At 42.4% G+C, this 17,604-nt stretch overlaps 2 protein-coding genes across 2 annotated transcripts in view; both read right to left on the minus strand.

The window, feature by feature from the left end:
• LOC146965670 (uncharacterized) overlaps positions 1 to 17,604 on the minus strand; it is a 310,932-nt gene that overhangs the window by 167,523 nt on the left and 125,805 nt on the right. The window lies entirely within an intron of this gene.
• LOC146965673 (uncharacterized) overlaps positions 1 to 17,604 on the minus strand; it is a 70,612-nt gene that overhangs the window by 26,994 nt on the left and 26,014 nt on the right. The window contains exon 3 of the mRNA XM_085766361.1: positions 1,089 to 1,262. Within this exon, the coding sequence (XP_085622487.1) occupies positions 1,089 to 1,262 (174 nt within the window). The remainder of the gene's footprint in view (positions 1 to 1,088; positions 1,263 to 17,604) is intronic.

Below are 17,604 nucleotides of genomic sequence, written 5' to 3' on the forward strand. Positions count from 1 at the left end.
TTTCTTCTGATTGACAGCTCCAGGCCTCTGGACAGTGAGGACATCTGGATGTCAGACTGTGATTTACTGTCTCCTCAACACAACAACACATCTCATCAGGACAAGACCAGGATCTCAGAGAGACTGAGCTGATTATTGATCATCAATATCTGACCAGACAGAGACCTGATGGTGCCGCCTGGTTTCTGTCTCTTATTTCCTCCTTGGTTGGAGACGCTGGGAGACGAATGTCTCTGAGCAGTGGACATGCTTTGATTCTTGTTGCTGTGTTGTTATTAGTGTGTCCACACTCAACAGGTGTCTACAGTCTCTGGGACTGTTCAGGTCAAACACTCTGTTGGTTCAGGAGCAGTTCAACCAGCTGCAGCTGAAATGTTTCCTGATACACTCTGAAATAAAGTCTGATCCAAACATCTGGAGAGACTCAGAGCACAGCTGCCAACAGCTGCTTTCATCACTGACATCTCTTCTCCTGAATATGACACAGTGAGTCATGATGAGACACTGAAGTCATCATGAGGAGAAACTCCTGATCCCAGTAGTTCATCACTGTGACTGATGAAAGCTGCACAGCTCATGTTTGAAACACTCTGAGATTTTGGCTTCAGTATAAACTGTGTTGGGACGAGTCAAACTGAGACAGAGGACGTCAGTGGAGTGGGCCTACACCACCTCTATGGTCTGAGTGATGGGATCTGATGTCATCAATGCATGGATCACCTGAGACAGATGTTAATACCAGGTGTGAACGGGGCCATAGAAAATGTTCCAGCTCCTCCTCCTCTATCAGACAGTGTGTGTGGCTGCAGCAGCCTCTCCATACCTGAGAGAGTCCAGTCTCCAGTCTGGATCCTCCAGTCCAGCAGACAGCAGCTTCACTCCTGAGGCTCCTGGATGGTTGTAGCTCAGGTCCAGCTCTCTCAGATGGGAGGGGTTGGAGCTCAGAGCTGAGGCCAGAGAAGCACAGCCTTCCTCTGTGACCAGACATCCTGACAGACTGAACACACACAACAACACACAGGAACCCTCTGTCAACACCTGCTGCTGTGTTCAAGTGGCATCAGATAAACAGCTGGATGGATCCTCACCTGAGAGTCTCCAGTCTACAGTGTGGACTCTCCAGTCCACCAGACAGCAGCTTCACACCTGAGTCCTGCAGGTTGTTGTTACTCAGGTCCAGGTGTCTCAGACTAGAGGACTGGGAGCTGAGGACTGAGGACAGAGCTTCACAGCTTCTCTCTGAGAGGTTACAGCTGCTCAGTCTGAAGAGATGATAATGAGGAATTAAAGAAGAAAGGAGTTTATTATCTGTTCTGTTGAAAGACAGAAGGGTTTTTATATAATGATGAATAAATCAAACTATCTCTACACTTACAGAACTTTGTTGGAGGCTTTGACCACTGGCAGCAGCCTCAGAAGAGCCTCCTCTGAAGCAGAGTATTTCTTCAGGTCAAACTCGTCCAGATCTTCTCCTGATGACAGTAAGATGAAGACCAGAGCCGACCACTGACCAGGAGACAGTTCACGTGTGGAGAGACTTCCTGAACTCAGGGACTGTTGGATCCCCTCCACTAGAGAACGATCATTCTGTTCATTCAGACAGTGGAACAGGTTGATGCTTTTCTCTGCAGAGGGAGTCTCTTCAATCTTCTTCTTGATGTACAGGACTGTTTCCTGATTGGCCCGTGAGTCACTTCCTGTCTGTGTCATCAGACCTCGTAGGAGATTCTGATTGGTCTCCAGTGAAAGACCCAAGAGGAAGCGGAGGAACAAGTCCAGGTGTCCATTTGGACTCTGTAAGGCCTCATCCACAGCACTCTGGTAGAAAGATGCTGATTTGTCTCCAAACACTGGAGACCACCAGGAGGTTGTTTGTTGTTGTGACATCAGGTTGAGTCCAGAGTTGATGAAGGTCAGATGGACATGAAGAGCAGCCAGAAACTCCTGAACACTCAGATGGACGAAGCAGAACACCTTGTCCTGGTACAGGCCGCTCTCCTCTTTAAAGATCTGTGTGAACACTCCTGAGTACACTGAGGCTGCTCTGATATCGATGCCACACTCTGTCAGGTCTGATTCATAGAAGATCAAGTTTCCTTTCTGCAGCTGCTCAAAAGCCAGTTTTCCCAGAGACTCAATCATCTTCCTGCTCTCTGGACTCCAGTGTGGATCTGTCTCAGCTCCTCCATCATACTTGACCTTCTTCAGTTTCAGATGAACCACCAGGAAGTGGATGTACGTCTCAGTCAGGGTCTTGGGCAGCTCTCCTCCCTCTCTGGTCTCCAACAGCTCCTCCAGAACTGTAGCAGTGATCCAGCAGAAGACTGGGATGTGGCACATGATGTGGAGGCTTCGGGATGTCTTGATGTGGGAGATGATCTCTCTGGCCTGCCGCTCATCTCTGAACCTCTTCCTGAAGTACTCCTCCTTCTGTGGGTCAGTGAACCCTCTGACCTCTGTCACCATGTCAACACACTGAGGAGGGATCTGATTGGCTGCTGCAGGTCGTGTGGTTATCCAGAGGCGAGCAGAGGGGAGCAGGTTCCCCCTGATGAGGTTGGTCAGCAGCACGTTGACTGAGGTGGACTCTGTCACATCAGTCAGGATCTCGGTGTTGTGGAAGTCCAGAGGAAGTCGACACTCGTCCAGACCGTCAAAGATGAAGACGACCTGGAACTGATCAAAGCTGCAGATTCCTGCTTCTTTGGTTTCAGAGAAGAAGTGATGAACAAGTTCCACCAAGCTGAATTTTTTCTCTTTCAGCACATTCAGCTCTCTGAAGGTGAAGGGAAATGTGAAGTGTATGTCCTTATGGGCTTTGTCTTCAGCCCAGTCCAGAGTGAACTTCTGTGTTAAGACTGTTTTCCCAATGCCAGCCACTCCCTTTGTCATCACTCTTCTGATTGGTCGGTCTCTTCCAGGTGGGGCTTTAAAGATGTCTTCTTGTCTGATGGTTGTTTCTGGTCTGTCTGGTTTCCTGGATGCTGTTTCAATCTGTCTGACCTCATGTTCCTCATTGACCCCTCCAGCCCCTCCCTCTGTGATGTAGAGCTCTGTGTAGATCTGGTTCAGAAGGGTTTGGTTTCCTGCTTTAGCGATGCCCTCAAACACACACTGGAACTTCTTCTTCAGGACAGATTTGAGTTTACGTCCACAAACTGGAGCAAAATGTTCTGAATGAAAACACAAGAAATTAGATCAATAAGAAAATATAACATTTTAATTCCTCTAAACAACGACTATATGAACATGTTTCCCTCCGTGTGTTGATGTCAGTGAACGTCTCATTTGTCCATCATGTTGAATCTTTAGAGAAATCCTTACTGCTCTGCAGATGCTCAGCCAGCTCCTCCTGCTTCATCCTCCTCAGGAAGTTCACTGTGATCTTCACTAATGCCTCTCTGCTGCTCCTCCTCTGCTCTTCATCCTCACCGTCCAACACCTCCTCATCCTCCCTCTGACTCCCTGAGCATTCTGGGTAATCTGGACTCAGAGCCTTGTGGATCTTCTTCAGCTCGTTCTTGACAAAAGTGACCATGTTCTCCTCCAGCAGCTGGAACAGAAACTCTATGAGTGACAGCATCAAACTAAAACCATGGAGCCAAACATCAGATCCATGTTGGACAGACTGACAATCCACTGGTGTCAAAGTGCAGCATGGAGATGATGGTGAACACAACAGATGTGACAGCAGCTGTTGGACATGTCCTCACCATAAATATGGAGTCCAGGTGTGTTTGATGCTGCTGGGCAGACTGACCACTGGGAACCTCTGAGCTCTCCTGGTCCACTCTGTGGAGGAATCAGTGTCAAGTCAACATCAGGACAGAGAGATAATACAAGATGGACTTTATATGTCCCCTGAGGACGTTCACAACAGACAGAGACACTTTGGTTTCAGACCTGGTCCAACAACACGTCGTACAAACTGGTTCTTTTCTACAATAACCTGAGTCTGACTGTCAGTTACAGCTTACATCTGATCAGCTGATCCACGTCCTCCTTTAAAGTTAATGAACCCTCCCCTTGACCGGTTGCTCTTTAGAGACAGACAGCTGGGTTCAGGAGAGTCTGGTCTCTGCTGCTGGATCCTGAAACAACAACACAACTCATGTTTAACAGTTTTAGGTTTTCAAAAGAATTCTCTGCAAAGTTATTTTAAGGGTTACAAATGTGAATGAGTTCCTTTTCCTACATTTTGTAACAATGGGCCTCATTCACCAATATCTCTTTAAGTTCATTCATCTTCTATCCAGCTCATCCTCACTAGGGTGGAGGGTGAGCTGGAGCCTTTCTCAGCTGACTTTGGGCAGGAGGCGGGGTTCACCCTGGACAGCTCACCAGTCTATCACAGGGCCAACACATACACACACACATTCACACCTATGGGTGATTTAGAGTCACCAGTTCACCTGCATGTCTTTGGTCTGTGGGAGGAAGCTGGAGAGAACCCACACATGCACGGGGAGAACATGCAAACTCTACGTCAGATTCATGAACGTGTTGTTAAATCCAGAATGCCGGAGAAGGTGAGTTGAGAAGGAAAGTTAAAATGTCCAAACAAAAATCTACAGGGAGCGTCGGACTCCAAACATAAAAAGAACTTTAGTGCTGAAGTGGAGCGACTGCTGCAGGAAGTGAACAAAAAGCAGCTGTTATATTTAGTAGGGTCAGCAGTGGATGCAATAACAGAAAGAAAGATGCATGAGATGCTGTCAGTCATTCACTGAGCGTGTGTCATGCCACAGCCGCCCGCTGCGGAGTGTGAGGTCCGTCCGCCGAGGCAGACGAGGCGTCTGGCTGACCTGGAGCACCAGGACCGCGGCAGACCCGTATGACGGACGTCCGTGGCACAACACGTCAGTTAAACAGACTGTTGCTTCTTTTCTTTTCAATAGTTTTTGGTCAGTGTTCTTTGATCTTTTGATCCCAGTCTGGAATGAGAGCAGAGCTTTGTTTTGGTGATATGAGACGCGACCGGCGCGATGACGTGGCGGCACGTAACGCTCAACGTCATCACGTAAATTAGCGAGTTGACCCGGGTCTGGCGTTCCCACTGCAAGCTGATGAGAGCTGAGCCGGTTGAAGGCGATTTTAACCCGCGTCGCTTGCCGAGTCACTGCCACCAAAAGCCGATTGTTAGCGGGTTTAAACGGGTTTTTTGGCCAGTGGGAAAGGGGTTATTGAAATGTGACTCCACAGGAAGAACGTTCAACAGAAACTCAAAACCTTTGAAATGTAGTTTTGTCTCTTACATCTGATCAGCTGATCCTCGTCCTCCTTTAAAGTTAGTGAGCCAGCCCTTTGACCGGTCGCTCTTTAAAGACAGACAGCTGGGTTCAGGAGAGTCTGGTCTCTGCTGCTGGATCCTGAAACAACAACACAACTGATAAATGTGCATGTTGGAGAAAAACTGATGAGAAATATCTTAAACCTTTGATTAAACACAACAACAACTTTTAGAGAGAAAAGTCTTTGACTGTTTTAAATTCTGACCTTTCAAATAAAGACCGTTTCTTGTTAAACTGATGATGCCCAATGGACTCAACGCTGGATCCAGGTCCAGGTCCAGGTCCAGGTCCAGCAGACTGTGGCTTGTGCTGCTGCTTCGGCCTTGAACACAACATACACAGAGCTTTGAGTGTGAATAATGATGGAGCAGTGATCTGAGTCATGGACAGTTAGAGATGCTCATCTGACCTTTGACCTGTGGTCTGGCTCTTGGTTTTAGAGGGAGGGGCTCCCTCCTCTCTGTCCTCACACTGATCCATGCTGCTGAGCTCACATCCACATCAGCTCACACACACTTTGTAGCTTCACCTGCAGAGGAAACACACATCATTCATCTGCACAGCAGCTCACATGTCCATCATGTCTCCAGCTGCTCCTCCACTGATTGGCTCTTCTCCTCTGCTTCATATCAGTGTCAGCTGAATGCAGTCACACAGCAGTGAGGAAGAGGAAGCTGCCATCAGCTGCTCTACTTCTACTATCAGTCCACTAGATGGCGTCATGGAGCTGCAGCCCAGCAACATGATCCATGGACCACTGTTTCCATCCACTGACACACACAAGGACTGAGATCCACTGAGTTGATGTGACACAGTCTCTGTGTGGACAGCGTCCCTGTAGAAAACCACTGGACCAAACAAGCTACACACACAACAACTGGGCCTCCACTTATTTCACCTCACAGCTCCACTATCACAACATTCACTCATTTCACTCACACTGGAAATTCAAAGAGAGAAAAACACTCTCCAGCTGCCACTGACACTTATTGTCTCTGTCCATCCATTCATCGTCTGCTCCATAAAATGTCACAAAATACAAATGATGCGTTCATGTTCCTCTCAGTCTGAGGCCACGTCTTCAAATGTCTCATTTTGTCACAGCAACAATCAAAGAGACAAAAATATTCAGTTTACAGTCAAATCAAACAGAGAAAACAAGGAAATCTTCATTTTTTGAGGCTGAAAACTGAAAATTTCTGCTTGAAAAATGTTGATTGAACAACTGTTGCAGCTCTAAAACATTCTCCACAACAATATTGATGATTTGTGTCCAATAATCAATAACCCAGAGTGTTAGCTGTGTGTAACCACAGACATGAATGGTGAGGACACAGAGACAGTGTCCAGCTGCTCCTCTTCTAATAGATTTAAATGAGTCAGTGAGCTGATGTAACCTACAGAGTCACAGGACAAACATGCTGTGGTTTCATCTTTAATCCTTTGTTTCTGAGCTCATCAGGTGTTTTTAATCTACAACCTGCAGCTGCAAAGTGACCAGTAGCTTCACCTGTCAGGTACATGAGCTGCAGTACAAGCAGGAAGTAGCACAACAAGGAAATACTCAAGGAGAGTACAAGTACCTCACAACTGTACTGCACTAAATGTACTCAGTTACTGTGAAGAACCTGATGCTGAACATTGATCAACACTGGAAAACCAATCATCAATAAAGAAACTGTCAGTATTGATCAGTGATATAGGCAGTAACAGCTTCTGCTCTTATTCCAGCTTCTACCCACAACATCCACACAACATGGAGGACACGGTTCTACCCACAACATCCACACAACATGGAGTAATTATAATAACATTATAACACAACAACAACACAACAACAACACAACGACAAGTTGAAGGGCAGAGAACTCAGGTAACGACAGGTGTTAACGAGGAAAACATTCAGACTGTTCACCTTACCTTCACACGGGGAAATAAACTGCGACACAACCGCTGGGTCAAAGGTCAACTTTAACACTTTGAACTGTGACTGTTCATCATGATGTTATCTTATCTGGATTAATTACCTGCTGCTTCTTTGCACTTTGCTCCAAGAAATAAAATCCAAAGTGAACAAAGAACATTTATCACACACACAACATTAACATAAAGGTGAACTGAACCAGACACTATGACAATTATCTGTCACTGACATGAAACACTCAGTGGAGAACTTTGAATGAATCAGGTGATAATTATTATTATAAACAGTTATTGGTAGTCTAACAGCTAGAATAGTGCTGTGATGTCACTTATGGTCCAGCAGGGGGTTTAATACAAGTAGATCCATCAGGAGGAAACCACTGGAGTGAAATAGAGAGCCTCAGCGGAAGCAGAAAGTAACGTTGCCATGGGAACTCAATTCGTAAAAAACCTCCATGTAAGTGAACGGGAATCAAAGTTTTATTTCGTGATCCGATTGAATTGTGTCATGAGGAAAAAATGTGACCTCTACCTGTTTAAAACATCACGTTTCATGAAGAGAAATCAGCAGTTTGTTGTAAAACTATTGTAAAATAAAACTCAGAAGAATCCGTAACCAGAAAGACTCCAGGTGGCGTAGTGACGTCACCATGGCGACCACATGGCGTCCTTCCTTTCCCGTGTCAGTTGGTGACATATTTTTAGTGGGACACCAGATCTGTAGTCCTAGAGCGTCTTCACACTAAATACATTCTTCTGTTGCCATTTTACAACAAACTGCAGATTTTTTGGCATGAAACATGATGACGAGTCAACGAGGAGTTTCTATTTGGTTATAAAAAAGTCTCACGTTAATGTGGATGAATCTACGCTACCCACACTTGTTAATGGCTCCATTTTAGATAAATCTATGGTTTTGTCTCTATGGTTATTTTGTTATTATTAGTGGTGGTGGAAATGCTGGGCGAGCCGACCAGCATTTCCTTACTTTTAGTTAGAGCAATTTAGCAGGATACTCTGACCATCTGTGAAAAAATTTATTACCAATAGCTTTCTTTACCATTGTGTTCCTGTAGGTGTCTAGTAACAGCTCTCAATTTATTTTTTTCCAAATCCATTGGGAAAATTCTGGAGAGTCAATCAAAGTTAAGGTGCCCAGAGGGCTTGGGTGAGAAAAAATAAAAAAAATGAAAATTCTAATTTAAGCTTGTGAGATGTCTAACTAGGGGTTTTAAGGGGTGCTGAGTTCATTTCAACCATTAGTTTTGAGTAAAAATGTTTCCCTGACCATATATTATTGGTATATTTGAGTTATAGTGTATGGCAAAGGGTATAGTAAAAGTCATTGTTGAACAGATTCTAGCCTATTCTAAATCTAAAGATTCCATTCTAAAAATAAATAAATAAATAAAATGAAAATAAAAAAGAAGAAAGAAATACAAAATACTTCAGAAGAGTACACTAGTTAGAAAAAAAAAAAACACAAATAGTGGGAACATACCGCACACTAGACTGGGTTATGAGGATCTTTAGTTTATTTCAGAGCAACGCGTTACGCTTGTGGCTTCTTCAGGCTCATGCTGAGACCAGGAAGTCAGGGGATTTTTAAAGGAAATGGTACTCAATCAATTTACATAAGTAATTGAACAAGGTGAAAACATATTTAACAATCAAACATCAATGGCTGGGGAGTACCATAGAAATGGATAAAACACATATATTTAAGTGCATTCAGCAGCTTTACAGCAAATTTGAGTACAGGTGTACCTTCAGTGATTCACTTACAGAAAGGCAGTGTCTATACACAACAATACAACAATACAACACAAACAGGTCATATACAAATAGGCAATCTCATCCATCATAACATCAAAAATATATACATACCGAGGATGAACACAGGTGTTAATAGTGAGGATGATATCACACAAGTAGAGCAACAATAGGCAGATCATCTTTTCGTCATTTTCAGTCAGACCAGACCAGTCATACTTCAGAAGAGTGATGACACCAACTGTGCACATGCATGATACCCAGTACATGAGTGTGGTTTCTATGGTCATGATGCCCTCTGGAAGGATTGAGAGGGAGCATTGCATCATGGCAAATATTTTTGGAGAACAAACGCGATTTTAAGGTATGATAGTTACCTTTTGACGTAATAATAGTTTTTCCTTCTGCTAGCACACGCTTTTATCTAGTAAATTAAGAAATTTATTTATTTTAATGTTTATTTTGCAGGGACGATACATACAACATTGCCACAAAGAATGAAAAATGCGATGCATACAAGACGTCTAGCTTCAGCTAATTTGCAGTCTTTGTCCCTGGTCAGGCTAAAGAAGGATAAAAGATACTGAATACCGTTACATGCATTAATATTCTCTTGTTTATTGCTTAAAAAGAACAACCATTCACCTAGCTAATGTTAGATAACTATCTAGTTACCAAGCATGAGAGTCATGTTGATAATGTCCATAGGAGCTAGCTTATGTTGTAATGTAGTGATGAGCTAGAGCTAATTTATGTAGTAATTCAGTTTCAATAGGTACACAACTGTCTTGATCGAGTCCATGGTCCATCATATTGGGGAAAAAATATATAACCAGTGTGATCAATTGAGTTGTGGCAACCTTCTCTACTATAGTAACCTTAGTCTAGTTGTATGGACCACCACAGTCTGTTTTGACAAAAACCATGACACTTGTCTATTTTAGCAGGTACAACATGTGCATGATTAAATTATCTGACTTTGAGTAATTTAATCATGCACATATGTGTCTACCTATTATCCAGACATGGCTCAGGCGCCGCTAATTTCTACCAAGACCGACTAAAAAACAGTTTGTTGGAGACAGCACAGAGACAGAGTCCTCATGCAGTCTTCTGATTAATGCTGCATCGTCCACACCCTCAGAATAAGCTAAAATCTGAGGATGGCCTTTTGAGGTGACTTTTGAGAGCTTTTGAATCTCAGTCCCAGGACCATCACAAATGAAGCACCTCAAGCCATAAACTCCATGTTGTACCTGCTAAAATAGACAAGTGTCATGGTTTTTGTCAAAACAGACTGTGGTGGTCCATACAACTAGACTAAGGTTACTATAGTAGAGAAGGTTGCCACAACTCAATTGATCACACTGGTTATATATTTTTTCCCCAATATGATGGACCATGGACTCGATCAAGACAGTTGTGTACCTATTGAAACTGAATTACTACATAAATTAGCTCTAGCTCATCACTACATTACAACATAAGCTAGCCCCTATGGACATTATCAACATTTGCTAATGACTCTCATGCTTGCTAACTAGATAGTTATCTAACATTAGCTAGGTGAATGGTTGTTCTTTTTAAGCAATAAACAAGAGAATATTAATGCATTTCTTAATTTACTAGATAAAAGCGTGTGCTAGCAGAAGGAAAAACTATTATTATGTCAAAAGGTAACTATCATACCTTAAAATCGCGTTTGTTCTCCAAAAATATTTGCCATGATGCAATGCTCCCTCTCAATCCTTCCAGAGGGCATCATGACCATAGAAACCACACTCATGTACTGGGTATCATGCATGTGCACAGTTGGTGTCATCACTCTTCTGAAGTATGACTGGTCTGGTCTGACTGAAAATGACGAAAAGATGATCTGCCTATTGTTGCTCTACTTGTGTGATATCATCCTCACTATTAACACCTGTGTTCATCCTCGGTATGTATATATTTTTGATGTTATGATGGATGAGATTGCCTATTTGTATATGACCTGTTTGTATTGTATTGTTGTGTATAGATACTGCCTTTCTGTAAGTGAATCACTGAAGGTACACCTGTACTCAAATTTGCTGTAAAGCTGCTGAATGCACTTAAATATATGTTTTATCCATTTCTATGGTACTCCCCAGCCATTGATGTTTGATTGTTAAATATGTTTTCACCTTGTTCAATTACTTATGTAAATTGATTGAGTACCATTTCCTTTAAAAATCCCCTGACTTCCTGGTCTCAGCATGAGCCTGAAGAAGCCACAAGCGTAACGCGTTGCTCTGAAATAAACTAAAGATCCTCATAACCCAGTCTAGTGTGCGGTATGTTCCCACTATTTGTGTTTTTTTTTTTTCTAACTAGTGTACTCTTCTGAAGTATTTTGTATTTCTTTCTTCTTTTTTATTTTCATTTTATTTATTTATTTATTTTTAGAATGGAATCTTTAGATTTAGAATAGGCTAGAATCTGTTCAACAATGACTTTTACTATACCCTTTGCCATACACTATAACTCAAATATACCAATAATTTACGGTCAGGGAAACATTTTTACTCAAAACTAATGGTTGAAATGAACTCAGCACCCCTTAAAACCCCTAGTTAGACATCTCACAAGCTTAAATTAGAATTTTCATTTTTTTTATTTTTTCTCACCCGACCCCTCTGGGCACCTTAACTTTGATTGACTCTCCAGAATTTTCCCAATGGATTTGGAAATAAATAAATTGAGAGCTGTTACTAGACACCTACAGGAACACAATGGTAAAGAAAGCTATTGGTAATAAATTTTTTCACAGATGGTCAGAGTATCCTGCTAAATTGCTCTAACTATTTAGGTTTTGCGGACGCTCATGAGAATAACGCCGCTGTATTGCCGTTTATGGTCGAAAGTACGACGGTATGTGATCGTCTTCCAACCTCTGACTTTAATTCTTGATGAATGAAAACATGAGTCTGTCTTGCGCCGGTTGAAGAATTCTACGGTGCGTGCGGAGGCTCATAAATGTAGTGTGGAAACACTTTGCTTTTCCAAAACTCCTCGTTGTCCCTTTAAGTAGGTTAAGGTCATATATTTTTCTCATGATAAAACTTTGACTCCTGTTCACCTACATGGAGATTTATTCCGAATTGAGGTCCCACAGCGAGCTTCACTTCACTTCACTTCACTTCCGTTGAGGCTCTCTATCACCAAGTCTGACTGATCTCCAAGGTTTCAGAGAGATGGAGAGTGTGTGAGCGATGGAAACTCCACATACACACAGCAAGAGATGAAGTGAAGACATAAACCACAGAAGCTGGGTTTCCATCCAAGTCGTATCGAATTTAAAAGCGGATTTTGTGAAAATGTGCAAAAAGCAAATGCGAATTTATGACCGTTTCCATCCGTTATTGTTTTGCGATTATTGGGAGAGGAGGAGTGGTGCGCCGTGAGATTACGTCATAAGAGAGCGTGAATGTATCCAACAGTTGACACTCAGCTGACACTCAACATAATGGACAATTTACGTACTTTCCGGACTGTAGACGCACCTGTATAATCCGCACCAGCTACATTTTAAAAGAAAATACATATCTAGGCCGCACTTGAATATAAGCCTCAGGTTTTCATGTTGTAACATGAGATAAAACACAGAAAGACAGTAGGAACTGTGACAGTCTGTTCTGGTTACGCTCCTCTCCTCCATGTGCATCTGTTTACATACGAAGCCGGTGAAAAATCAATAAGTTACATAACGATGTTACGGCGTCTGTTTGTGTAGTCTTAACCGTCATGAACAAAAGATTATGGGTTACGGAGTGTGTTTGTGTCGCGGTGCAGAGAGGAGAGCTGGGAGACCGGGGCGTCGCTGGGTGAAGTCCAGCAGCTTCACACACAAACTCTGCCTCAATTCACATAATCTGTTTCCATCACAAAAAGTCGCATTTCCTTTAATCGATACACTGACAAATCCCCCCCCTCCAAGCGTATAAACTTTTATGCGCATTTACTGCCTTTATTCAAATTTCTGGCGTTTCCATTCAAGTATTTATTCGCAATTTTTGAAAATGCGAATAAAAAAAGGTGGATGGAAACGCAACTAGAGTCAGATCTGAGCTCTCATAGAAGAACCTCAGAGAGGTACGGAAGAATTAATCCAGCGCTTCTACCGACAACATCCACACAACATGGAGGACACGGTTCTACCCACAACATCCACACAACATGGCAGACACGGTTCTACCCACAACATCCACACAACATGGAGGACACGGTTCTGTCGGTCCAGACTTTACAGCTACAGCTCTGACTCAGCTACAGTAACATTATAACAACACAACAACAACACAACAACAACAACACAACAACAACACAACGACACGTTGAAGGGCAGAGAACTCAGGTAACGACAGGTGTTAATGAGGAAAACATTCAGACTGTTCACCTTACCTTCACACGGGGAAATAAACTGCGACACAACCGCTGGGTCAAAGGTCAACTTTAACACTTTGAACTGTGACTGTTCATCATGATGTTATCTTATCTGGATTAATTACCTTCTGCTTCTTTGCACTTTGCTCCAAGAAATAAAATCCAAAGTGAACAAAGAACATTTATCACACACACACAACATTAACATAAAGGTGAACTGAACCAGACACTATGACAATTATCTGTCACTGACATGAAACACTCAGTGGAGAACTTTGAATGAATCAGGTGATAATTATTATTATAAACAGTTATTGGTAGTCTAACAGCTAGAATAGTGCTGTGATGTCACTTATGGTCCAGCAGGGGGTTTAATACAAGTAGATCCATCAGGAGGAAACCACTGGAGTGAAATAGAGAGCCTCAGTGGAAGCAGAAAGTGACGTTGCCATGGGAACTCAATTCAGAAAAAACCTCCATGTAAGTGAACGGGAATCAAAATTTTATTACTAATCTGATTGAATTGTGCCATGAGAAAAAAATACGACCTCTACCTGTTTAAAACATCATTGTTTCATGAAGAGAAATCAGCAGTTTGTTGTAAAACTATTGTAAAATAAAATGGTCATAAAAAGGTCATATATTTTTCTCATGACACAATCACGAAATAAAACTTTGACTCCAGTTCACCTACATGGAGATTTTTCCCGAATTGAGGTCCCACGGCGAGCTTCACTTCTGCTTCCGCTTCCGCTTAGGCTCTCTATAACCAAGTCTGACTGATCTCCAAGGTTTCAGAGAGATGGAGAGTGTGTGAGCGATGGAAACTCCACATACACACAGCAAGAGATGAAGTGAAGACATAAACCACAGAGTCAGATCTGAGCTCTCATAGAAGAACCTCAGAGAGGTAAGGAAGAATTAATCCACCTTTATTTTGAAAGGTGAAACTTCCTCCAGATGGAGTCCACGGCGTTGAAGAGGCACGTATAATAGCAGACTGTTTAGACGGGGAGAGGAGGTGAGACTTAATACTGGACCCGGTGAGGTGGTTGGGTGTCCGGTAAGCTAGCTGGTTGTCAGCTGTCAGGGGTTTCCCCACGCTGTCAGACCCAGTTGGATCAAAGTGTGGGACAAAGTGCAGCTTAAAAACAGGATTCAGTGACTAGAAATCCTATGAGCGGTTAAAAACAACTAGAGTAGGTAAGCAACTATAAAACAGAGTAAAAAGCGTTTGTAATTTGTTTGTTTTTCAAGTCGCAGGGGGAGAGCTCAGTTGTCACTGCAAAAACTCAAAATCTTTCCAAGAATATTTGTCTCATTTCTAGTCAAAACTAATCTCTTTCCACTTAAAACAAGACTCATCATCTAAAAATTCACTTGTTTTTAGATCATTTTCATTTGTTTCAAACAATTTGTCACTTGAAATAAGAAGAAAAATCTGCCAGTGAAAGCAAGTTTTTTGCGCCACTTTCAGATTTTTCTACTTATTTCAAGTGAAAATCTGCTTGAAAGATGTAAAAAGTGTCTAAAAACAAGCTACTTTTTAATATGATGAGTCTTGTTATAAGTAGTTTTGACTAGAAACAAGACACATATTCTTGGTGAGATGTTGAGTTTTTGCAGTGAGTCACTGACGCCATCTTGCTACCTGTCTGTCATACTTCCATCACTATTTTCTCGTTTTCCACCGTTTGAGGTTTGACTGCTCATGAATGACATGTTAGTAGAGTCTAAACCCAGCAGAGCTCTGAGATCTACTGACTCAGGTCAGATAGTGGAGCTCAGAGTTCAGACCAGACATGGTGAAGCAGCATTTAGCTGCTATGCTGCAACAACTGGAACAAACTACCAGCAGAACTGAAATCAGCCCCAACTGTAAACACTTTTACATCCAGGTTAAAAACATTTCTCTTTTCATGTGCTTATAGCTGAGCTCTTTTAAGAACTTAAAACTTTATCTATTTTCTTTTATTTTACATTTTTACTCTTGCTTTTAACTCTGTTTTTTGTGTTTGTTTTTATTCTGTTTTCATGCTTCTCTTTTTTTTCTAAATGTTTTGTCTTTATGTAAAGCACATTGAGTTGCCTTGGTATGAAATGTGCTATATAAATAAAGATGCCTTGCCTTGCTCCTATTTTATTATGATGCTAACACTCACTATGAATGACCAGGTGAGGTCACAGCTGAGTGAGAAGGTGTTGCTGACCTCACCTGAAGTATCTGACAAACACACACACAGTGGTTTAATATAATCTTAACTCTTTCGCGACCATTGACGAGTAAACTCGTCACAGCCTGCCGAACGTTCACGACCACTGACGAGTAAACTCGTCAAAACCGTTTTTTTTACAGATTAAGATAATAGACACTCTGAGGTACCCTGTGTGTGAATATGGTTCCTCTGATATGTAAAACTGTTTTAAACTAAAACCAAAACATAATGTTTTTTATAAACTGTGTGATTTTGGTTTTGTTTGAGTAATCGGTCTCCTTGAACGCTGCTCTGGGGACAGCGTGCAGCGCTGTGCGGCTGTCGGCTACAGTGTTGCGACTTTCTCGCTGAATCTGGCGACTTTCCAAACCCTCTTTTGACAAAAGCGACCGACGACAAATCTGGCGAGTTTTTCCGGTGTTGTTTACAAACGTTTCTGGTTTGGAGACTCGGATCTGAAAGCCCGTTATCACAGCTGTTTTCACGGTGCAGCGGAGCGGGCGCTGAGCAGCGGGGACTGTGACCGACCGCCCCCGCCCCAGAGCACTCACCGGCGGCCAGTCACACAGCAGTGTCACGGAGCTGCTGCGCTGCAGCCAGAGACCCACACCGCTGCACCGCTGCTCTCCACGCTGCCACACCCCCCAGATTTACCTACAAATATATTTATTTAGCCGTAGAAATGATTTGGGAGACATGCCACACTGCAGAGTAGCGGTAAAATGAGCCGATTGCCACTTGACACAAAAGTGCGTTTTTCTCTGAAACTAGAGCGGGAGCTCCGTTTTTGGAGAAACCCAGCTCTCTTCTCCTCCTTCGTACTCACGAACGAAACGGCAGAAAAACTCGCCGTTTTTTCGAGAAGCACGTTGTAAAGTCACTCTTCAACCAAGTGAAGACCGTTTGTTTCTAGGTGACGTACAGAGTTCGGTTCGACGTGAGATAAAAGGTAAACAAATAGCCAAAAACATGTGGTCCTGAGCGGATGTGCTGAAGAATTAGTGTGGTCGCGAAAGAGTTAATGTGACACTCATGTGTTTGTGTGTGTTTGTTGTGTAACTGTGATAATCAACAGTTCACAGTGACAAACAGCTGGCGGCCATTTTGACCGTTTCTGAGCTGCTGCAGAGCGACAACGTCCTGACGTCAGAGCTTTGTGTGGTGTAGTTCAACAGGTTCAGGTGAGATTCTGCCTCATGTGACGTCAGCGCCCCCTACTGTCATAAACCTGCACCTGCATCACAGAGCAAAGGAGGAAAGGCACAGGATTATGGGTAATGGTCACATCAACAGAGGATTTGCTTTGAGGTAAAGAGTGAGAAGAACTCTGTAAAGAAGAAGAGAGTGACCTGGAGTGTCATTCTTCAGAGACGTTTCACTGCTTCACATCTTTACAATCTTTAGTCAACAATATCCACTATTTCATTTTCTTCAGCGGCTGTGAGGAACATGGAGCTGGGCTTCCTATCAGAGATCATTGCAGTCCTCACATCGAGGACTTTACAAAAAGTATTGTAATTCATGCAAAACAGCTAAAATCCTCACATTTCATGGCAAAAAAAAAGCTAAAATAATTTACAGTATGGTTTTAAAATGTGTAAAAATAAATATTCCATTTGATAGGCTATAGAACTAAAACCTGTACAGTTAATAACATGTTTTCCTTTAGTCACTATTGTATTACAGCACTAGTGTGTTTAATTGTGTGATTATGTGATGTGAGTATGACCATAAAGAGAAGAGTGTTATGACTATGTAGTAACAGTCCTGTCTCTGTTCCCCAAAGACTTTCAAACCACGTTAATTAAAACTCATTTTTGTTATTATTATTTTTCTCATGTGGACATTTCCCACATGTGATAGAGAACAATTTGATTTGTCATTTGTGAAGAACAAAAAGAAAGAAACTGTGGAATGAAGTCAGTTATTGTGCTGAATTTTCATTTTATTTTATTTTTCATAAAGCATATGTTAACTCCAAAGTAGCTTGTGACTTC

Source organism: Trachurus japonicus, chromosome 21, assembly GCF_045865225.1.
Source record: "Trachurus japonicus isolate A0001 chromosome 21, Traja_1.0".
NCBI classification, from domain to species: Eukaryota; Metazoa; Chordata; class Actinopteri; order Carangiformes; family Carangidae; genus Trachurus; species Trachurus japonicus.